The sequence below is a fragment of the Henckelia pumila genome, chromosome 3, assembly GCF_033568475.1.
Source record: "Henckelia pumila isolate YLH828 chromosome 3, ASM3356847v2, whole genome shotgun sequence".
NCBI classification, from domain to species: domain Eukaryota; kingdom Viridiplantae; phylum Streptophyta; class Magnoliopsida; order Lamiales; family Gesneriaceae; genus Henckelia; species Henckelia pumila.
The window spans coordinates 124,427,523-124,452,029 of NC_133122.1; the positions used below are offsets into that span (position 1 = coordinate 124,427,523).

The 24,507-nt window shown below is 41.6% G+C and overlaps 1 protein-coding gene and 3 non-coding genes across 4 annotated transcripts; 1 reads left to right on the forward strand and 3 right to left on the reverse strand.

The window, feature by feature from the left end:
• Nucleotides 1-6,856: 6,856 nt before the first annotated feature.
• On the reverse strand, nucleotides 6,857-7,459 carry LOC140889430 (uncharacterized). The gene has a single exon (XM_073297145.1). It carries the CDS (start codon nucleotides 7,457-7,459, stop codon nucleotides 6,857-6,859), a length of 603 nt encoding a protein of 200 aa, XP_073153246.1.
• A 13,154-nt stretch (nucleotides 7,460-20,613) lies between these two features.
• TRNAS-UGA (transfer RNA serine (anticodon UGA)) lies at nucleotides 20,614-20,706 on the reverse strand. Its single transcript has one exon. It is a non-coding gene; the product is annotated as a tRNA-Ser (tRNA).
• A 761-nt stretch (nucleotides 20,707-21,467) lies between these two features.
• Nucleotides 21,468-21,538, forward strand: TRNAG-GCC (transfer RNA glycine (anticodon GCC)). The gene has a single exon. It is a non-coding gene; the product is annotated as a tRNA-Gly (tRNA).
• A 173-nt stretch (nucleotides 21,539-21,711) lies between these two features.
• On the reverse strand, nucleotides 21,712-21,785 carry TRNAM-CAU (transfer RNA methionine (anticodon CAU)). The gene has a single exon. It is a non-coding gene; the product is annotated as a tRNA-Met (tRNA).
• Nucleotides 21,786-24,507: the final 2,722 nt, after the last annotated feature.

Sequence of the window (24,507 nt, forward strand, 5' to 3'; positions counted from 1 at the left end):
GGTAATGCCAACACCGGCGCAGAAGTCAACTGCCGTCGAAGCTCACAGAAATTCTCCTCACACTCGGAGGACCACTCGAAATCCACACCCTTGCGGGTAAGCTGCGTCAACGGTCGAGCTAACTGAGAGAAGTTCAGAATGAAGCGACGATAATACCCTGCTAGACCCAGAAAACTACGGATCTCAGCAACTGTCGTCGGACGCGACCAATTAAGTACCGCTTCAATCTTGCTTGGATCAACAGAAATCCCCCCCTGGATATGATATGGCCAATAAAGACCACTCTATCCATCCAGAACTCACACTTGCTCAGCTTGGCGTACAACTGCTCATCTCGCAGAGTCTGTAGTACCAATCGCAAGTGAGAAACATGCTCTTCCGTATTACGCGAATACACCAAGATGTCGTTAATGAAGACCACGACAAACTTGTCCAAATACTCCCTGAAGACACGGTTCATCAGATCCATGAATATAGCCGGCGCATTAGTCAAACCAAATGGCATTACTAGAAACTCGTAATGCCCATAGCGAGTACGGAATGCTGTCTTGGCTACGTCCTGATCACGGACTCTCAACTGATGATACCCAGATCTCAAGTCAATCTTGGAGTAAACTGACGTTCCCTGCAGCTGATCAAACAAGTCATCAATACGAGGCAACGGATACTTGTTCTTCACAGTGACTCGATTCAGCTGCCGATAGTCAATGCACAGCCGCATCGACCCATCCTTCTTCTTTACAAAGAGAACAAGAGCTCCCCAAGGAGATACACTAGGACGAATGTACCCCTTGTACAAAAGATCCTGTAGCTGATTCTTCAACTCACGCATCTCTGACGGAGCCAGACGATACGGTGCTCGAGAAATAGGCGAAGTATCTGGCATCAACTCCATGCCAAACTCGACTTCCCTAACAGGAGGAAAACCCGGAATCTCATCAGGAAATACATCTGGAAATTCATCCACAACAGGAATGTTCTCTATCCCAATACTCTCAGCGGACAAATCAACTGCATAGATAAGGTAGCCTTCCCCGCCAGACTCTAGAGCTCGACAGGCTCTCAAAGCTGATACCAAAGGCATCGGGGGTCGCGCTCCCTCACCATAGAAAAACCAGCTCTCACTCCCCTTCGGATGAAAGCGTACTAATCTCTGATAGCAGTCCACTGAAGCTCGATAGGTAGTCAACATATCTATTCCCAGAATGCAATCAAAGTCGTCCATCGCCAGGACCATGAGATTCGCTAACATAATGTTCCCTTCGAACTCTAAAGGGCAACCCATCACTAGACGCTTAGCCAAAGCAAATTGGCCCGTCGGAGTAGAAACAGATATCACTACATCTAGTGCAATGCATGGTAACTTATGCCTCTTAACAAAACGTGCAGAAATGAAGGAATGAGATGCACCAGTGTCAATAAGTACAAGAGCACGTATACCATAGAGCAGAAATGTACCTGCGATGACTTTCTCATTCTCCTCCACAGCCTGATCATGCCTCAAGGCAAACACCTGGCCAGAAGCTCGTGGCCTCAAATGAGAACTCCCAGCAGGCTGTCCCTGCGACCTCTGCTGAACGGTGGCCTGAGAACCCGATCCTGAACCAGAACCAGAACTGCCTCCCCCAGACAGTGGACAATCCCTCCGGATATGACCAGTCTCTCCACAACGGAAACAAGCTCCAGAAGCTCTACGACACTTATCGGATGGATGGTTCTTCCCACAGTGATCACACTTGTCCTTCTTACCGAAATGGACAACACCTCCAGAACCAGAGGAAGAAGAAGTAGATCCAGACTTCTTGAAAGATTGGGCACGGGGACCTAAAGAACTAGCAGGCCTCGATTAAGAGAAAGACCTGTTCCGCCGAATGCTGTCCTCCACCTGGTGACAACGGCTCACGAAACCCTCGTAGGACATGTCGTCGCCAACCGCCACACGGTCATGGATCTCAGGGTTAAGGACCTGAAGGAACAGATTATACTTCATCTCTGAGCTATCAGCAATCTCGGGGCAATAGGATAGCAGATCAAAGAACCTCTGCTGATAGTCATCAATAGACATGGCTCCCTGTCGCAGACTCAGTAGCTCGCCTGCCTTCGACTGACGGAGTGCAGGAGGAAAATACTGCTTTTGGAAAGCTGTGCGAAACTCAGCCCAGGTGGCCACTCCTCTCGCCGCAACAAAAGGTGCAGAAGTAAACCTCCACCACCTGCGCGCACGTCCATCCAGAAGATAACCAAGGGTCTCCATCTTCTGCTCCTCGGTGCATTGGAAAGTCTGAAAAGTCGTCTTCATGCGGTCTAACCAGTTCTCCGCATCCTCCGGAGACTCACCTCCAACTAAGGGCTTAGGACCCATAGCTAAGAATCGATGCACAGTGAAACGCTCGTCGTCATGATGACGATGACGCCGTTCTCGACGAGGCTCCCGGTCGGCATCACCCCAACGCCCACCAATACTGCCATGAGAACTCTGGTCGTCACGATTTGTCATCTACAAAAATACCTCATGATGAGACTAAATCCCAAGAATTCTTTTGCATGCTCTGATACCATAAATGTAGTGACCCTTACCCGGATCACCTCCTAACAGAACTTAGGCATGCAATTAACTTAATAAAACAGATATCAAAAATAAACTGCGGAAATCATAAACATTATACAATCCCAAGTAAAGGAATCTGTAATTTATCCAAATAATATACAACCAAATCGAATCGCTGTATCAACCCAAACAACAGTAATAAAACCTAAGCGAAGCTCCAGCTGGCCAACCACTGACTAGCCTCTCTTGGATCCACCCGCCTCATCCAATCGCAAACCTGACCCATGGAATAGGGTGTCCAAAAACACAGAGTACGAGACGTGAGCATAAAACGCTCAGTACGAGAGTATGAGTATACATGCATGCAAAGTGAACTCCCTATAAACTCGAGGTCAAGGATTAGATAACAGAGACAGACCGAGCCCTGGTATGTAGCACGCTGTGCCGTCGCTTCAGGAGGTGGCTCCCATACCGAGATAACCGTGGATATGCCGGACCCAAATCGATGGAAGTTCATCCACTAACAGGATAGGGTACAACCCTACTAACAGACATCTCGAAAGAGATACAGCAAGATGCAAATGAATGCAGCATAAATCAATGACATATAAATCATGCAGTCACATAATACATGCATACTCAGTCAGGATATCTCGAATAGTACTTCCGTACCGCAAATCAGTGCAAGCTCTACCAACTTTAGGTCCACGCCTATAGTCTGCTCTACACTGCCAAATGATACTACTATCATTAAAGTACTCTAAAAGCCTTAACTAAGCTATTGCATACTCCTAAATATTTATAGGAAGCAAAAGCTATACCTTCGTCCGTCGTTAGCCCTTTGATGTCGATGTCTCCAAAACTTGGGCACAACTCTGCTACGACTATCGAACGCCTCGCCGACTGCCGGGTCAAGCCTAGGAAGGCTAGAACAACTCGAATAGACTAGAAAGGAGAGGGAAATACTCGAAATTGGCAATTGGAAATGAAGCCTCGGCCCTCTATTTATAGACAACGATCGGAACTTCTGATCCTTGATCGGAACGTCCGAACCTCGATCGGAATGTCCGATCCTGCCATCGGAGCTTCCAAAAATCCTGATCTGCCACGTGTCAAAATATCACTTGTTGACTCCGGATAGGGGTGATCGGAGCTTTCGGTCCTGATCGGAGCTTCCGATCTAGCCAATCGTCATGCCCGACGTAATATGATCGGAGCTTCCGATCCTGTTCGAAACTTCCGAACCCACCTTCGGAGCTTTCGAACTCTATTCAAGTAATTTATGATTAATCCCCCAATTACTGATTATGGTTACGGGCTACTAAATTCCATCCGCACAACAGTCCTTTCCCTTCTTTCTTCAATCAAATCCAATTCCTGTGCCCGAACACTGGTCTCTTCTTCCTGGTAGGATTGTACCCGGGGAAATATTTGCCCAATCTCCAATGGTAACACCGCCTTAGACCTATACACTAAATTGAAAGGTGTTTCTCCCGTGGCTGTCCTTGGGGTAGTACAATAAACCCACAGTACACCAGGGATCTCATCCACCCAGCATTTATCAGCACCAAAAAGTTGAGTCTGCAAAGATCAGACGATTGTCCGGTTGGTTACTTCGGTTTGCCCATTGCTCTGGGGATAGGCCATCAAAGTAAAGGTCTGCCTTATCTTCATTTCAGCACACCAATCTTTTATCTTTCGTCCTTGGAATTGCCTTCCATTGTATGAGACCAGCTTCCGGGGTAAACCAAATCGGCAAACAATGTTCTTCTAGATAAAACTCAACACAGCTCCTTCAGTGATTTTGGCCAAAGGCTCGGCCTCTACACATTTAGAAAAGTAATCCACTGCAACTAATAAAAATATCTTTTGCCCGGGTCCTATAGGAAAAGTCCCCACAATATCCAGGCCCCATTGATCAAACGGGCAAGATGCCCGCACCGTCTGCAACTATGTCGTCGGTTTGTGGGAGAAGTTCCCAAACCTTTGACATCCTTCACAAACTTTGACCACACGCTGGGCATCCTTCTGTAGAGTGGGCCACCAATACCCAGCTAGAAAAGTACGTCGGTCCAAGCTTAGAACTCCCACGTGATCCCCGCAGCACCCTTCATGTACTTCTTGGAGCACATACCCTACTTCTTCACTGGCCAGGCATCTCAATAGAGGACCTGAAAGGACCTCCGATATAATTTTCCAATTAACAGGGTAAATCGAGATACCTATCTTTTGAGCTTCCGAGCTTGTATCTCCTCCTCGGGAAGGATCCCCGCTTGCAAGTAATTGAAAACATGAGTCATCCAAGATTTTTCTAGGGTCTCCTCTACTCCTCCTTCTATATCCATCATTGACCCTGACTGTTGTATCACCTCCCGACTATTAATATTGGTCAAAGAGGCTGCCATTTTTGCCAAGGTGTCTGCCTCGGAGTTATAATCCCTGGGAATTTGTTCTAGGTTCCAACTAGAGAATTCACTTCCTTGTTGCTTGACAAGCCCCACATATTCTCGCAACCTTTCCTCCCTGATGCTGAAGGTTCCCTGGACTTGCTGCACTACCAGTTGAGAATCAGAATATACAATCACATGCCCGGATCCTGCTTCCCAGGCTAATTTCAACCCTGTAATCACTGCCTCATACTCTGCTTCATTGTTGGATTTAGAAGGATGCAATCTCACTGACACCTTGGTCTTCTCTTGGGTAGGAGAGATCAAGATCCCTCCTACCCCACTTCTTTCCAAACCACTGGTTCCATCTACTAAGACTCTCCACACCTCTTCCTGGCCAAAGGTGATAACCTCGGTTAAGAAATCCAATAAATCTTGTGCTTTGATGGCGGTCAAGGGCTGGTATTCTATGTCATATTCTCCCAAATCCACTCCCCATTTAACCAACCGTCCTGTAGCATCTGGATGAGTCATCACCCGGTCCAGGGGACTGTTGTTCAGGACTGTGACCGTTGAGACAAGAAATAAGGCCTGAGTTTTTGGGCTGTAAGGATAAGAGCCAGGGCCATTTTCTCCATTTCACCATATCGGAACTCGAGTCCCTTCAGAGCATGGCTCACATAATAAACTGGATTTTTATACCTTCCTTCCTTTATCAGCACAGTATTCACGGCTTTCTCAGTTGTGGATAGATATACCCACAACTTCTCCCCGGGCTCTAGTTTAACTAGGATTGGCAGATTTGCCAAGTGATCCTTCAATTCTCGGAAAGCTCGTTCACAATCTTCACTCCATTCAAACTTCTAAGCCTTCCTCAACACCTGAAAGAAATGGTAGCTTCGATGGGCAGATCGAGCACTGAACTGGGACAAGGAAGTGATCCTTCCGGTCTACCACTGTACCTCCCTGATGTATGTGGGAGAGGGCATATCCTTCAAGATCTTCACTTTCTCCGAGTTCACCTCTATTCCTCTCTCAGTTACCACAAATCCCAAAAACTTCCTACTCTTAACCCCGAACACACACTAAGCTGGGTTAAGCTTCACCTCGTACCTTTGCAAGGTACCAAAAGTTTCCTCCAGGTCAGAGATAAAATTGTTCCGGGTCCGGGACTTCACCAAAATATCATCCACGTAGACTTCTACGTTCCTGCACAATTGGCTTTGAAAAACCTTATCCATCATCCTCTGATATGTGGCTCCTGCATTCTTCAACCCGAAAGGCATAACCATATAACAAAATGTTCCCCCCCCGAAGTGATAAAACTGACCTTATCCTGATCCTCCGGATCCAAAGGGATCTGATGGTATCCCTGATAAGCGTCCATGAAGCAGAGCAGTTCAAACCCAGAGGTAGAATCCACCAATTGATCAATCCGGGGGAGAGGGTAACAGTCTTTTGGACATGCTTTGTTCAGATCCCAGAAGTCAATACACATTCGCCACTTTCCAGCTCTTTCATGTACTAACACTATATTAGATAGCCAAGTAGGAAATTATACCTCTCTGATATTCCCTGCTTCCAGCATCTCCCGGACTTGGTCAGGGATGACCTTATCCTTTTCTGTTCCAAAATGTCTCATTTTTTTATTGATAGGCCGGGATCCAGAGATAATATTTAGCTCATGCTTTGCCACGTGAGCCGAGATCCCGGTTAACTCTTTGGGAGACCAGGCAAACACATCCATATTCTTGGCAAGGCAGGTCCTCCGCTGATCAGCTATGGCAGGCTCCAAGTCCCAGGCCATATTAGTAACCCTCGCTTATTGCTCGGGCACTAACTCTACTCCTTCATACTCTTCTTTCATTTCTCCCACCGCACATACTTCTTCACGACTGGGATCATCCCCTCCTTTCTCTCCTCAAGCTCTCTTACTATCCACGCGGAGGGTATCAGCATAACACCATCGGGAGGAGGGCTGATCTCCTCTTACTTCGCCAATTTCATTGTCTACTGGAAATTTGATCTTCTTATGGTACGCCGAGGAAACAGCCATGAAGGCATTTAGGGCTGGCCTTCTTATAATGATATTGTAGGAAGATGGGGCCTCCACTACAATGAAGAAAGTCATGACAGTTTTCCTTAAATCACCCGATCCCAAGGTGATGGGCAACCACACTTCCACCCTAGGCAAGACAGTGTGTCTTGCGAACCCATATAAAGCAGTTTTCACAGGGTTGACCTCACATCCCCGCAAATCTATTTGTTGAAAAGCCTCCTGGAAAATAACATTCACGGAACTCCCAGAGTCTACGAACACTCTTTTCACATCATAATTAGCTACCCGCGCCTTGATAAGCATGGCGTCGTTATGAGGAAAACATACCCCTTCCAAGTCTCCCGGTTCAAACGTAATAACAGGATAGGAATCTGGTTTCCGAGCTTCTAACCCCAGGACCTCCCTCTTACTCCAAGATTTGCGAGCCCTGTTAGAGTCCCCATCCTTAGATCCCCCTGAGATCATATTAATCACCCCCTTAGAAGGTCCCTCCCCCGGGTTTCTTTGTCAGGCCTCCGAGGTGTGACCTCCCAAGCCTTATGAGGCTCAAGTTTGTTATGCCTCCGAGCGATGGTCCTTGGGACCCAGGGGAGTCCCCGCTGATTCTTGTCCAAATGTATTGTTTTCTCGGGTATAGATTTTCCCTACTCCGTCATGAGCCTCCGACATTCATCGGTATCATGAGTGGTTACCTGATGGACCGAGCAATATTTCCCCGGTTTTCTCTGAGGCATGGGCGGGATATCTTCTTCACACGTGTGGACTTCCCGGTCCCGGGTTGTCCTTTGATAAGCATATAACGAGAGTTTTCCGGGATGATCAGGTCTGCTCCCTCATTGAACATTCCTATTTCCCTACTCCTTGCTCCCTTCTCTCCTGTCTCTCTCTCTTCTGCCGCTGGGCTTCCTCCATATTGATATACTTCTCAGCACGAGCCAAGAGGTCCTCAAAGTTCCGAGGAGCCTTCTTTACCAAAGATCGAAAGAACTCCCCTTCCTTAAGTCCCTGTGTGAAAGCGCTGATTTTAGTTTCAAGAGCACATGCAGGAACCTCCAGATCTATCTTATTGAATTTCTTGATATACGCCCTCAAAGACTCCTCACCCAGATTCTTTATCTCAAAAACACTGAGAGTAGTCTTTTTATACCGCTTACTGCTGTTGAAGTGATGCAAGAAGACTTCCCGAAATTCCTTAAAATTCCTGACACTACCCACCTCCAAGTTCTTGAACCATCTTTGAGCGGAATCCACCAGGGTAGTTAAGAACACCTTGCACTTGATTTGATCACCATAAAAATGTAACATGGCCACATTCTCAAACCAAGCCACATGCTCCTCCGAATCAGTGCTGAAATCGTATTCCTTAATTTTGGAAGATTTGAAATGGGCGGGCAGTGGATACTTGACGATCTCCGGTGAGAAAGGGCAGCCCAAGTTTTTTATTCGCAAAGATTCCCGCGAAAAAGTATTCTCCAGTTTCTGTATCTTTTGCTTCAACACCTCCAGCTCTCCTGCCATAGTAATATTCACAGACTCAACATGTGAATTTCTCTTCTCTTCTAGATGTATGCTGCTTTGTCCTCCCTTGCCCTTCTCTTTTTCTGGCCTCGGCTCTTGTTCCTTTTCCCCTTCTTTCTACTTGTTCCTTCCACTCTTTCCTTCTAACTCCTTTTCTTTCTCCTTGCATTGGCCATCCTCTCCCACTCGCCGTTGTGTAGCCTATTCTCTCTGCACTGCAGCGTCTACCATAGCATCCTTTTGTTCTTGAATTGCGGCCATCGCCTATTGAGAGCCTTCTGGATCATCAATAATAGTCATATCTACGCCTTGAACTCACTTTCCCACAGACAGCGCCAATGATGGGATTATCATAAAATGAGTTCCCGGGAGGTGTGTATGGCCCCGTGCTATAAATCAGTGAGCTTCCTCGTCTTCTTGGAGATGATATCTACGCATCAGAAAAAAGGAAAGTCGTAAGTGGGGAGCCGGAAGGATTTCTGGCATCGCCACTCCGATGCTTAAGTCAGATTAAGATGTATGGAGTGGTCTTAAAAATTTTGGAGAGTGAGTGTGTGCGAAACAATTGCAATAAGTGATAATGAATGTCCCTTAATGACCGCTTAAATCGGTGTGATAGAAATATACTGGCAAGTATACCAGGTCAAGTAATAGTAAAGAGACAAAGGTTCAGATGTCGAACCCACAGGGACTGTATATGAATGAGTACCAAAATATAATTATTTCTACTTAATATAGACTAACCAATAAAAGAGATGAATTTTCAGATTTATAACTAAAAACTTAAATGGCAAATAAAATTAAACTCAATAAGAACGCAGCAAGAATTTTGTATTAACTTCAAATATGGAAAAAGTTAGATCAAGGACACACGTAGGTACCAGAAAAATTATGTAACATGTAGTCGATTTAGGATTTAGATTTAATCTTAGATCACGGGAATTCTCCTATCTTGTTCAAATGTCTATTTCTAGAACAATCAAACCTACTTAAATTTTGAAAGATTAATCTTTCGTAATTCTAATCAAATTTGAATGCATTAAATATTTGTGAAAATTCAGTTTACACCCAAACCGCACACTGAAACTGAATTCTATGTCTAGTCGGTTTTACCATGTGTTAATTATCAAAATGATCAAAATCAATCCCTCCTTTGTCGACTTGAAATCGATTAACAAGCAAGCAAACAGTTGATCAGACTATTCACAAGAAAAATATAAATATGACAATCAATAAAATAAAATCAACTCTAAAAAATCCCAAAAAAACATCCAAACTTTCTACATAAATTTGTCCGGCCCAATCTCGTGGCCTTGATCAAAAGAAAAAACTACTCCATAAATGAAAACATGATTTAAACAAAGTTTTTAATCATGAACTAAAAAAAATAAGAAGAAAATAAGAAAGAACAGAGAAATTTTCTCTCCCAAGCTTGTAGCCGCCTCTCTTCTATGATAGAATACGTTTGGAACCATTCACTGAAGATAAAAAGCCTAGTTATACGCCCCAAATCTTCAAAAGATTTCATCTTTTGCGAATAAGAGTTTCCAAAAATAAAAATTCTGCACGCCGTCCCGCTCGAGCGGGCTCAAGGTGCGCTCGAGCGAGAGATCTTCTGTATTATTTTTTTCCTGTCCATAATTCTCGCTCGAGCGGGCTCAAGAGGTGCTCGAGCGAGCAATTTTCTGTCCCAATTCTGAAATTTTCGCGATGTGCATGGACCCCATGCCAGGTCCATTCCTAGGTCCATGCATGTGTTCTTTCCCGCGCGCAATTTTCTTGAAAAAATCATATCTCAAGTTCTAGCCATCGGATCGAGCTGAAATTTGGACAAAAACTTCAAAACATATTGAAATTCATTTTGAAAGGTAAATATTGGATTTGGAGCTCTCTAAAATTAAAAATAATTTTTTTACCAAGGCTTCTCTTTAATTCATTCTTCAAAAATCCATTTTCCTACAAAATTAATCCGGAGAGTGAAATACACACACATGCACTAAAACACATAAAAAAACATAAAAACAATATTAATGAATACAAAATAGACATAAAAATATCACGAAATAATGCATACAAAATGCACTCATCACTTACCCAAGTCCAAGAGCATGGTATTTGTACCCGATGCCTTGGTTTTTAATGATTGCATAGTATGGGCTTATCTGCACATCATTAAATATGATGGGAAAGCATTAAATGTGACTAGACTTGCGGGGATGTGAGGTCAACCCTGTGAAACTGCTTTATATGGGTTCGCAGGCCACACTATCCGGCCTAGAGGGGAAACGTGGTTGCCCATCACCTTGGGATCGGGTGATTTAAGGAACACCGTCATGACTCTCTTCACTGTAGTGGAGGCCCCATCTTCCTACAATATCATTATAGGAAGTTCAGCCCTAAATTCCTTCATGGATGTTGCCTTAGCGTACCATCAGAAGATCAAATTTCCAGCAGGAAATCAAGTTGGCTAAGTAAGAGGATATCAGCCCTCCTCCCGGGGGTGTTATGCTGATATCATCCCGGTGGATAGTAAGAGAGCCCAAGGAGAGAAATGAGGGGATGATCCCAGCCGGGAAGAAGTATGTACGGTGGGAGAAGTGAAAGAAGAGTATGAAGGAGTAGAGTTAGTGCCTGGGCAATCAGGGAGGGTTGCTAAGATGGCCCGGGACTTGGAGCCTAACTTAGCTAATCAGCTAAGGACCTGCCTTGCCAAGAACATGGATGTGTTTGCCTGGTCTCCCAAAGAGTAAACCGTGATCCCGACTCACGTGGCAAAGCATGAGCTAAATATTATCTCTGGTTCCCGGTCTATCAAGAAAAAGAGGAGACATTTCAGAACAAAAAAGGATAAGGTCATCGCTGACCAAGTCCGGGAGCTCCTGGGAGCAGGGCACATCAGAGAGGTACAATTTCCTACTTGGCCATCTAATGTAGTGTTAGTACCTAAAAGCGCAGGAAAGTGGCGAATGTGTATTGACTTCCGAGACCTGAACAAAGTATGTCCAAAAGACTGTTACCCTCTCTCCCGGATTGATCAATTGGTGGATTCTACCTCTGGGTTTGAACTGCTCTGCTTCATGGACGCTTATCAGGGATACCATCAGATCCCTTTGGTTCCGGAGGATCAGGATAAGGTCAGTTTTATCACTTCGGGGGGAACATTTTTTTATGTGGTTATGCCTTTCGGGTTGAAGAATGCAGAAGCCACATATCAGAGGATGATAGATAAGGTTTTTCAAATCCAATTGGGCAGGAACGTAGATGTCTAAGTGGATGATATTTTGGTGAAGTACCGGACCCGGGACAATTTTATCTCTGACCTGGAGGAAACTTTTGGTACCTTGCGGAGGTACGGGTGAAGCTTAACCCAGCTAAGTGTGTGTTTGGGGTTAATAGCGGGAAGTTTTTCGGATTTGTGGTAACTGAGAGAGGAAAAGAGGTGAACCCGGAGAAAGTGAAGATCTTGAAGGAGATGCCCTCGCCCACATCCATCAGGGAGGTATTGCGGTTGAGGAAGGCTCAGAAGTTTGAATGGAGTGAAGATTGCTCGATCTGCCCATCGAAGCTACCCTTTCAAGTAACTGCCTTGTCTCGGTTCATTGCTCGATCTGCCCATCAAAGATACCCTTTCTTTCAAGTGTTGAGGAAGGCTCAGAAGTTTGGATGGAGTAAAGATTGTGAATGAGCTTTCCGAGAATTAAAGGAGCTCTTGGCGAATCTGCCAATCCTGGTTAAACTAGAGACCAGGGAGAAGTTGTTGGTATATCTTTCCACAACTGAGCACACCGTGAATACTGTGCTGATAAAGAAAGAAGGACGGTATCAAAAGCACGTTTATTATGTGAGCCATGCTCTGAAGGGACCCGAGGCCCGATACAGTGAAATGGAGAAAATGACCCTGGCTCTTATCCTTGCAGCCCGGAAACTCAGGCCTTATTTCTTATCTCACCCGGTCAAAGTACTGACCAACAGTCCCCTGGGCCAGGTGATGACTCATCCAGATGATTCAGGCCGGTTGGTTAAATGGGCAATGGATTTGGGAGAATATGACATAGAATACCAGACCCAAACCGCCATCAAGGCACAAGCTTTATCGAATTTCTTAACCGAGGTTATAACCTTTGGCCAGGAAGAGGTGTGGAGAGTTTTTGTAGATGGAACCAGTGGTTTGGAAAGAAACGGGGTGGGAGTGATCTTGATCTCTCCTACCCATGAGAAGACCAAGGTGGCAGTGAGATTGCATCCTTCTAAATCCAACAATGAAGCAGAGTATGAGGCAATGATTACGGGTTGAAATTAGCCCGAGAAGAAGGAGTTGGGCATGTGATTGTATATTATAATTCTCAGCTGGTAATGCAGCAATTCCAGGGAACCTTCAGCATCAGGATGGAAAGGTTGCGGGAATATGTGGGGCTTGTCAAGCAACAAGGAAGTGAATTATCTAGTTGGAACCTAGAACAAATTACCAGGGAGCATAACTCCGAGCCAGACACCTTGGCCAAAATGGCATCCTCTCTGACCAATATTGATAGCCGGGAGGTGATACAACAGTCAGGGTCAGTGATGGCTATATAAGGAGGAGCAGAGGAGACCCGAGAAGAATCTTGGATGACTCCTATCGTCAATTACTTGCAGGGAGGGATCCTTCCCAAGGAGGAGATACAAGCTCGAAAGCTCAAAAGACAGGTATTTCGATTTACCTTGTTAAATGGAAAATTATATCAGCGGTCCTTTCAGGGTCCCCTATTGAGATGCCTGGCCAGTGAAGAAGTAGGGTATGTGCTACAAGAAGTAGATGAAGGGTGCTGCGGGGATCACGAGGGAGTTCTAAGCTTGGCCCGCGTACTTTGCTAGCTGGGTATTGGTGGCCCACTCTACAGTAGGATGCCCAGCCTTTGGTCAAAGTTTGTGAAGGATGTCAAAGGTTTGGGAACTTCTCTCACAAACCGGCGACAGAGTTGCAGACGGTGTGGGCATCTTTCCCGTTTGATCAATTGGGTCTGGATATTGTGGGGCCTTTTCCTATAGGACCCGAGCAAAAGAAATTTTTATTGGTTGCAGTGGATTACTTTTCTAAATGGTTAGAGGCCGAGCCTTTGGCCAAAATCACTAAAGGAGCTGTGTTGAGTTTTATCTGAAAGAACATTTTTTGCCAATTTGGTTTACCTCGGAAGCTGGTCTCAGACAATGGAAGGCAATTCCAAAAACGTAATATAAAAGATTGGTGTGCTGAAATGAAGATAAGGCAGGCCTTCACCTCGGTGGCCTATCCCTAGAGCAATGGGCAAACCGAAGTAACCAACCAGACACTCATCCGATCATTGCAGACTCGACTTTTCGATACTGGTAAATGCTGGGTGGATGAGATCCCTGGTGTACAGTGGGCTTATCGTACTACCCCAAGGACATTGATCAATCAAATACTAACAACAAAAATCAACTAAAATATGTCTATCAATTAATCTCGAATAAATCGCAAGTGCATGAGTCAAGTAATAATATAGTGTACATGAGTACGCGTATCGTCCCATAGAGATTGATGTTTGACAAATTCACCTCAAGTATAATTATTTAGTTAATTAAAACAATAAATAGAATAAATTAATAAAAAAATAAAAATATGAAATAAAAGAAAAGAAAAACAATAAATTAAGTTCAGAAAATAAATAAATGATTGTTAGGATCTCGGTTCACCTACCACTTTTCTTTTCTAACGATTGAATTTCAATTATCAAGCCATGCTTTTGACAGAATTCCCTAATCTATCAATATACTCTCTCGAGCTATATTAATCTAATTAACGAATTGTAATAACCAAGTCTCCTTGTGTTATTTAACAATTGCAATTGCATTAACAATTTGTGGAATCCTCTAGCTTTCGACCTGGTGTACTATGATTATCAACATGTATCCAACCTCATATCTCTATGCAAGTTGTAGATCTATGGATTATATTACCCTATCATGTCATAAAATCTCCTCTCGGTATCAATTATAACACATAAAATCAATAAGAAGTTGATCAAACTCCAAAATTGCAATAAACACAATAATATAATCAAGAATGCTTAAAAACCAAATTCAATCTTCAAGAATAAATCAAAACATAGTTTTGGGGGTAGGATCCCCTAAGTCCCAACAAATAAAATAAAAAGAAAAGAGAAAACTAGTGTTTGCGGTTCTTGATTTCTTCAAGTTTTCTCCCTCTTTTCGTTCTTCTCCTTGGATGGCCGCCTCCTCTCTTGCATTTCTGATTATTGGAACCCTCAAAACGTCAATCTTTCTTCTATTTATGTGACCCAAGACTTCTTTCTTTTCAAAACACCCGATAAATACAATTTTCCAAAATCGCGAGAGCGCTCGGGCGGTAAAAAAATGGCCGCCCGAGCGCCATAACATTCTGTCCCTGGGTGAAATTTCTTTGCAGGTGCGCCCGAGCGGTAAGAAATGGCCGCTCGGGCGCACCCTTATTTTTTTGCAGCACCCAATAATTTTGAAAAATTCATAACTTGAGTTCTAACCGTCGGATTTAGCTGAAATTTTGACAGCAGCTTTAAAATATCTTAAACTACAATCTGGATAGTGGAGATTGGATTTGGATCAATCTAGTGTCAAAAATAAATTTTGGACCATTAATGTTTCGTGATTCCTACTTGTTCCGTGCTCAAAATCTTCTTTTTCTCCATATTTTTCCTACAACCAACCAAAAATCATGAGGAGTGATTCGAATGAAACAAATATGCAATAATAAATATGAATTGACTTAACAACATGAAATCATGCAAAACAAATGCAAAATGATGCAATAAAACATGTAAAAACCACTCATGTCAACCTCCCCAAACTAACCTTTTACTCGCCCTCGAGCAAAATAGGTGATAAAATAACATGAAGACACAATTTTTCAAACTAATGCAACACACTAACAAATGGATGATCCCATACACTTCAAGACTCCGATAAGTTCACTTCCTTAGAGTTAAATCATGATGTGTCTTTCAGATTTCATGTAAACGTGAGTGTGTGTGTAGCGGCTCCAATTTCATGCACTTCGAAAAGACTCTGTTTACTTGAGCTAAAAGATCTAATTTACACATCAGGGTAAATCTACCCCTTAAACACCCGTTCTCTCAGTTATTTCCACCTTTTCACCTCCTTTGGAATTTCCAGAAAAATAGTTAACAATGAATGATCCGTAGATATTAATTACGCACCACCGGATTTTACATCCAGTAAATTTTTAATCCCATTTGGTCCGCAAACTTAGCTCAGATTTAGGGATTATAATTTCAAGCCCAAATCAAGCCCAAATGGAATTATGAAAAATGTTTTCATACCCCATTTAACTCGCAGACTTAGCTATAACTTTGATAGGATTCGGATTTCAATCCCCTCGTCTATAGCCCGGATGGAGTATCTTTGCTAAAAATTTGGATTTATTTTTGCATGAAATCAGTTTTTCATGCCCCATTAAATCCGCAAACTTAGCTGTGATTTAGGGATTAGGATTTCAATCCCTAATAAAGCCCGGATGGAACATTTTTTTAAAAACAAAATTTTGAGTGCGCTATGAATCATTCACTTTCCAAAATCATCAATTCATTAGTAGATTCAACTAAAATCACAAGGTATTAGTTCGAGTTCGAAAAACCCTTAGTGTCGTGAAATGATCTAGCCACTGAAATTTTGTCTTTCTTAGTGCACTTCACCAGTTGAACTATAGTGCAAATGAATGTCCACAATCAATCCAAAGGTCTATTATTATTTCAAAGGCTACAAATTTCAAAAAATTTATCCCTAATCATTATTGGATTTTATGGTTTCATCCATCGGCAACATGCATGAGAAGACAAACTATATGCAATCACATAACATTTTGCATGAACAAACATAAAATGCAACCTCCCCAAACTAAAATCTAGCAGTGTCCCCAATGCAAAATATAAAATGGCAACTCCTAAATGAGAGAAAGAAAACATGCATGCATAACAAAAACAAAATGCAAACATAAAACATTGAAAACATTGAAACGAAAAACTCCCCTGATCAATCATCGTGGTGTATATCCATCTTTTGTTGTTGCACCACATCTTGTAGGCCATCAATATTCCCATGTATTCACCTTGCAAATAAAAAATTTTGAGGGATTAAACATGATCAACTCAAAATAAAGCAACAACTAGATAAAAACTAAAACTAAATAAATAAAATAAAATGAAGTAAAAATTTCGGGTTGCCTCCCAAGTAGCGCCTGATTTTTAGTCTTCGGCTTGACCCTCAGAAGCACTCATAAAAAAGTGGTTGACGCCTAAAGTAAGTGTCATATGACACCACCAATGGGTCTTTATTCCATGTGCCCTCAAGCTTGGCCAGAGTTTTACACTTTAAGCTCGTCACCTCAACAACACTCCATAGCAGTTGATAAACCTGAGAAGAGAACATCTCTGTAGGTTCTCGGAGAACAAACTCTTGTGAAATTGGTGTTGGCAGTGTATCTTCATATATTGTCTCCTTTAGAACTTCCTATGGCTGAGGTTCAATGGGAAGAGAAGACTCAAACACCTCAAGATCTTCAACATGAATTAATTTGCACTCCAAATCATGGTTCTCTGAGTCATCATCATCGAACCAAATTTGGGGGATCACTGTTTGAGTATCTTTCTTCATTTCATTTTCTCGGCGTTCAGGGAGAATTGATATTTTGAGATTCTCTATCTTCTCCTCAAGGTGGCATCTAGAATTGATTAGATATTCTATAGCTCGCTCGGTCACGGCCACGTACTTGCTCACCATATCCTCTAGTGAATGTATGATCAATTGAGAACAAATTATCTCCTCATCATGAAGCTCGAATGGTTGGTCTGAAAAATCTGGATAATGAGTATCTTGTGGGTATTGATGGCTCCAAATCTGTGGTGTAAGATCCCAATATCGGTGGTTGTCAAATTCTGCCATATCCTCTAATATGTGTATCGCACTATCATCATCTCGGCAAAATAGTGGACAACAATTTTGCAAAGCTCCATTAATTACCCATATCCTTGTCACTGCATCCAAAAAATTAAGAAAAACTTTAAGAAGATAATAATTGGAGAAATCATGATACCGGAATGTGTTTGCCAAATTATTGAATCTCTCCCATGTTGCGTAGAATGGCTCTCCATGTTGCTGGGTAAAACTCGTGAATACTTGTCGATGGAACATCTCAATGTATTACACCAGATGAATTCCTGCAAAAATAAAATAGAAAAGATAGATCACGCAGGAATAAAATAGAATAAAGAAATAAAAAATAATAATAAAAAAATTTAACGAAAGATAACAAGAAGTAAAAATTGTCTATTAAAGCTCCGGCAACGGCGCCAAAAACTTGATCGATCAAATACTAACACCGAAAATCAACTAAAATATGTCTATCAATTAAGTTTGAATAAATTGCAAGTGCATGAGTCAAGTAATAATATAGTGTACATGAGTACGAGTATCGTCCCACAGAGATTGATGTTTGACAAATTCATCTCAAGTATAATTATTTAGTTAATTAAAACGATAAATAGAAAAAATTAATAAAAAAATAAAAATATGAAATAAAAAAAACAATAAATTAAGTTCAGAAAATAAATAAATGATTGTTAGGATCTCGGTTCACCTACCCTTTTTCTTCTCTAATGATTGAATTTCAATTATCAAGCCATTCTTTTGACGAAATTCTCTAATCTATCAATATACTCTCTCGAGCTATATTAATCTAATTAAAAAATTATAATAATCAAGTCTCCTTGTGTTATTTAACAATTGCAATTGCATTAACAATTTGTGGAATCCTCTAGCTTTCGACCTGGTGGACTATGACTATCAACATGTATCCAACCTCATATCTCTATGCAAGTTGTAGATCCATGGATTATATTACCCTATCATGTCATAAAATCTCCTCTCGGTAATAATTATAAGACATAAAATCAATAAAAAGTTGATCAAACTCCAAAATTGCAATAAACACAATAATATAATCAAGAATTCTTAAAAACCAAATTCAATCTTCAAGAATAATTCAAAACATAGTTTTGGGGGTAGGATCCCCTAAATCCCAACAAATTAAAATAAAAAGAAAAGAGAAAACTAGTGTTTGCGGTTCTTGATTTTTTCAAGTTTTCTACCTCTTTTCGTTCTTCTCCTTGGATGGCCGCCTCCTCTCTTGCGTTTCTGATGAGTGGAACCCTCAAAACGTCATTCTTTCTTCTATTTATATGGCCCCAGACTTCTTTCCTTTCAAAATACCCGATAAATACAATTTTTCAAAATCGTGAGAGCGCTCGGGAGGTAAAAAATGGCCGCCCGAGCGCCATAACATTCTGTCCCAGGGTGAAATTTATTTGCACGTGCGCCCGAGCGGTAAGAAATGGCCGCTCGGGCGTGCCCCTATTTTTTTGCAGCGCGCAATAATTTTTTAAAATTCATAACTTGAGTCTAACCATCGGATTGAGCTAAAATTTTGACAACAGCTTTAAAACATCCTAAACTAAAATCTGGATGGTGTAGATTGGATTTGGATCACTCTAGTGTCAAAAATAAATTTTGGACCATTAATGCTTCGTGATTCCTACTTGTTCCGTGCTCAAACTCTTATTTTTCTCCATATTTTGCCTACAACAAACCAAAAATCATGAGGAGTGATCCGAATGAAACAAATATGCAATAATAAATATGAATTGACTTAACAATATGAAATCTTGCAAAACAAATGCAAAATGATGCAATAAAACACGTAAAAACCACTCATGTCAGACATCCACGGGAGAAATACCTTTCAGTTTAGTGTATGGGTCTGAGGCGGTGTTAACAATGGAGATCGGGCAAATATCTCCCCGGGTACAAATCTACCAGGAAGAAGAGACCAGTGTCCGGGCACATGAATTGGATTTGATTGAAGAAAGAAGGGAAAGGACTGCTGTGCGGATGGAAGATTATCGGGATAGGGTGATGAAGGTTTTCAACCAAGGGGTTAGGCCTCGAGAATTACAGATAGGAGACCTGGTGTTAAAAAAGGTAAACCCGGCAGGAGAAGTGAGGAAGTTGGAAGCTAAGTGGGAAGGACCGAACAAAATCGTTCGAAGGACTGGAAAAAAAATTCTTGGTACCTGGAGAATAATGAAGGCAAGGCTCTACAAAGACCCTGGAATACTGTGCATCTAAAGTCATATTACTCTTGAACCAAGTTTCTTTGTAAAATTATACTTGTTATTGTATGAATGAAAACTATTTTGGTCTCCTTATGATTGTAAAAACTTAAGTCCAGGTGATCTACCACCCTGGCGCTCATTTAAGCCCAGGCGATCTACCACCCTGACATCTATTAAAAGCCCGTGGTAATTCACGGCACCTAAGCCCAGGCTATCTACCACCCTGGAACCTATTAGAAGCCCATGGTAATTCACGACACCTAAGCCCAGGCGATCTACCACCCTGACACCTATTCAAAGCCCGTGTTATTCAGGGAACTTAAGCCCAGGCGATCTACCACCCTGGCACCTATTAAAAGCCGGTGGTAATTCAGGGCACCTAATCCCAGGCGATCTACCACCCTGGAACCTATTAAAATCATGTGGTAATTCACGGAACCTAAACCCAGATGATCTAACACCCTGATACCTATTAAAAGCCCGTGGTAATTTACCGCACCTAAGACCAGGCGATCTACCACCCAGGCACCTATTAAAAGCCCGTGGTAATTCACGGCACTTAAGCCCAGGCGATCTACCACCCTGACACCTATTAAAAGTTCGTGGTAATTCGAGAGGTAATTCATTGAATTTACAGACGAAAGATTTATCATCTCTATGGGATTAAATCCCGAGTTATTGTTAAGTAAAAAAACCGATGATATTATGGAAGTAAATATTCTTGCATTTATTGCTACTGCACTATTCATTCTAGTTCCTACCGTATTCCTTTTTTTTCAACTCATTTCTATCTAATCTATTTTTCTATTTTTTCTGGCTTGGCTAGGTGGGATAGCCGAGCCATTCCCCTTTTTTTCTGATACCAATCCGGTTAAAACCAATACCAATAGAAATAAATCTATTCAATGAGCAAAAAAGAGGAGAGAGGGGGATTCGAACCCCCGATAGTCGTTTGTTCAAAACTATACCGGTTTTCAAGACCGGGGCTATCAACCACTCAGCCATCTCTCCGAAAGACAATTTTTATTTTATTCCTACGAATAGAACATGGCTATAGGGGGTGGATGCCACTACTATCTGTAGAAAAATCTCAGGTGTGAATCTACCGATCTATCTATCCGTATATAGAATCCAGCATGCCCTTTTGTCAAATAAAAAACAAAAATTACATTTCCCTTCCATGTACGAATCGAGTGAAAGGGATAGTAATAAGTCCAATCGATTCGTGGTAAAACTAAAATAAAATCCCTTGATGATGTATTTTATTACAATTTTTTGTCTGATAAAGGGATCAAATGGTATAGTTTATTTGTTGGTATCTTGGAGGATTAAAAGCATGACTCTTTTTCCAATTCGCTGTTTTTGCATTAATTGCTACTTCATCAATCTTATTGATTAGCGTACCCGTCGTATTTGCTTCTCCTGATGGTTGGTCAAGTAACAAAAATGTCTTATTTTCCGGTACATCATTATGGATTGGGTTAGTCTTTCTGGTGGGTATCCTTAATTCTCTCATCTCTTGAACCTATTCGTCCAAATCCAAAACCGAAATAAATGACCCCCAAAAAAAGAAAATGAAAGGGGGTCAAACTTCTTGCAAACTTCTTGGATGAACAAAAATACAATTTTTGGAATTAATAAAATAATTGGAATCACTCTGAACAGAGTCTCTGGCCCGACACTGCACAAATAGGATTCAGGAAAGGTATAAGGAATATATATTATGATATAATTATGTGTGGAAATATTATGTATGTATCAAAAACAAAAAAGCGGATATAGTCGAATGGTAAAATTTCTCTTTGCCAAGGAGAAGATGCGGGTTCGATTCCCGCTATCCGCCCAAGATAAAGTAAGTTTTTGAATATGCTCTAATATGCTCTTTAAAGGGTTGGGTATAGTCGGTCGTGATAGTGTAGTGAGTCTATCCCCCCTTTTTGGGGGATGGTACGAAAGGGAAAGGGGGGATAGTTAACAGATCCAAACATCCACTTTTGGATAAAAAAAATAAAGATGTTGCGGAGACAGGATTTGAACCCGTGACCTCAAGGTTATGAGCCTTGCGAGCTACCAAACTGCTCTACCCCGCGCTGAAGAGAAGAAGTCAAAACTAATAGACAAACAAGAATTGAATATGCCCCTCTACCATATCTGTACAAATAGAATAGCCTATTTATACAGAATGGTAAAGAGGCCGCCCTTTATGATCATTGACCATAGAAATGAACTGAAAGGTTAATCCTTACCAACTTGATCTTGTTGCTCCTGGCAACAAACATGCATGAACCATTTCACGAAGTATCTGTCCGGATAGTCCAAAGTCTCGATAGTTAGCTCTCGGTCTTCCGGTCGAAAAACAACGGCGATGAAGGCGTGTAGGTGCACTATTCCGCGGTGGGGATTGTAACTTTCCATAAATTTCCCATTTGTCACTCAACGATGGAACTTTGCTTATTTCTTTTTTTGAGGATCCACGAATCCAATGATATTTCTGTTCCAATTTTTGCCTCTTCTTCTCCCTCTGAATCAAACTTTTCCTTGCCATAATCGTTCGGGTCCTATGAATATCCAACTTCATTCAAAAATGAAACTCTTTTTGAATTCTTAATTGTGAATTCAATTTGTATGGAATACAATTTTGACATTTTTTCTTTCCATATTTAATTTGAAAATAAAGCCTCATCCTTGTAAATAGATCAAGATTTAGATTGATATCCGCATTACAACTATTTATTTTATTGCTTTCTTTCAGCGAATAAAATCTACTACTCGTATTTGTTACTGGACGATTAACCAATTCCTTAAAATGAGAGAAGGGGAATTCCAACAAAGAAAAAAACTGTCTCTACAATCATGAAAAAGAAATTTCTAGAGCTCGCATCTACTTAAAATTGTGAAAATATGAAACTATCTTTCATTGTAAGAATTTTCTATTAAATACAGCATTGTTTTACATCAACAGGTTAAAGGAAAGCAAGAAATCAATTATTTTACACTTCCTTTCGATACTGATGCAAATAGCGTTGCTGTGTCAGAAGAAGGAGAGCTATACTGATTCGGTATACTCTAAAGATGCCCTCGGCACTATATTGATGATCCTACAAAGATAAAATTTCAGTGATTGCCTTTTACTGATCTCATCTTTTACGGAATCGATCCCCTTTGACTGTACAAGAATATGTGGAGTTGAGCATGTCTGGAAGCACAGGAGAACGTTCTTTTGCTGATATTATTACCAGTATTCGATATTGGGTCATTCATAGCATTACTATACCTTCCCTATTCATTGCTGGTTGGTTATTTGTGAGTACCGGTTTGGCTTACGATGTATTTGGAAGCCCTCGGCCAAACGAATATTTCACAGATAGCCGCCAAGGAATTCCATTAATAACAGGCCGTTTTGATCCTTTGGAACAACTCGATGAATTTAGTAGATCATTTTAGGAGGCCCTAATCAAATGACTATAGATCGAACCTATCCAATTTTTACAGTACGCTGGTTGGCTGTTCATGGTCTAGCTGTACCTACCGTCTTCTTTTTGGGGTCAATATCAGCAATGCAGTTCATCCAACGATAAACCTAATCCCGAATTATAGAGCTATGACACAATCAAACCCGAACGAACAAAATGTTGAATTGAATCGTACTAGTCTCTACTGGGGATTATTACTCATTTTTGTACTTGCTGTTTTATTTTCCAATTATTTCTTCAATTAGGAAAACGAAAATAAATAAATAAAATAATAATTCTAGGCATTGTATTAGTTCATTCGGAAGGATCTCATCTCATAAGGATCTCTTTTCATCTTGTTTTGATACAAAGGATCTAAAGTATAGACAGTGTCAGAAAACATACTCGAATCAACTTATTGGTCTTATGGTATATCATATCTCAGTATCGAGGATGATACTAAAGATCTGTATTTGTTTATAAACTCTCCTGGCGGATGGGTAATACCCGGATTAGCGATTTATGATACTATGCAATTTGTGCGACCAGAGGTCCATACAATATGCATGGGCTTAGCCGCGTCAATGGGATCCTTTATCCTAGCTGGAGGATAAATTACCAAACGTCTAGCATTCCCTCACGCTTGGCGCCAATGAGGTTTTTTTTATTTGAGAGAAAAAAGAGAACTATAACTATGCCTTCGCCTCTTACTTTCCTTGCCCATCCTTTTCGGCGGCTTGTCGGACGTAGTCCGAGGAGGCGTCGGTGAATACGGCTGTCATGTATCTTGATGGTTCAGCCAAGTTCTGGTGGCAGACCAAAAGACGTAAAGAACGCGAAGCGTGAAGTGCAATTAGATCTATTTATAGGACGAGTTTCAGGCAGAATGGAGGCCAAGCTTATGAATAAGCTCAAGATAGCCAAGATGGATGGAGTAGGGCTAGTCTAAGACAAGACAGACCGATCTCTATTCTCCTGCTCGCGTTTACAAGGTTTTTTTGTTGAGTTAGAAGTTCTTGCCTCTCTAGCCTTTAGCATAGCTGTCGGAATTGTCTAATCTAAAGGTCTACCCGCTTTGAATCTCTTGGAGGTTGGGCTAGGAAATACTTCTATTTTTAGCATATTACGTGAAACCTATACTCTTATGGTTAGTTCGCATCCTCACCATCTAATTAAAACTCATTACCGACTGCTGCAACCTTCGAATACTTAGTTGAGGTAGTTGATGCTTCATAGCGATACAAATGTAGCTCTGAACTACCACAAGAGTGCCAGCCCTCCTGACTTAGCCCTCACTTCCCCCGCAATTCCAAACAACCTGAGTGATTGTTTTCACTTTTATATATTCCCCAGTATTTAG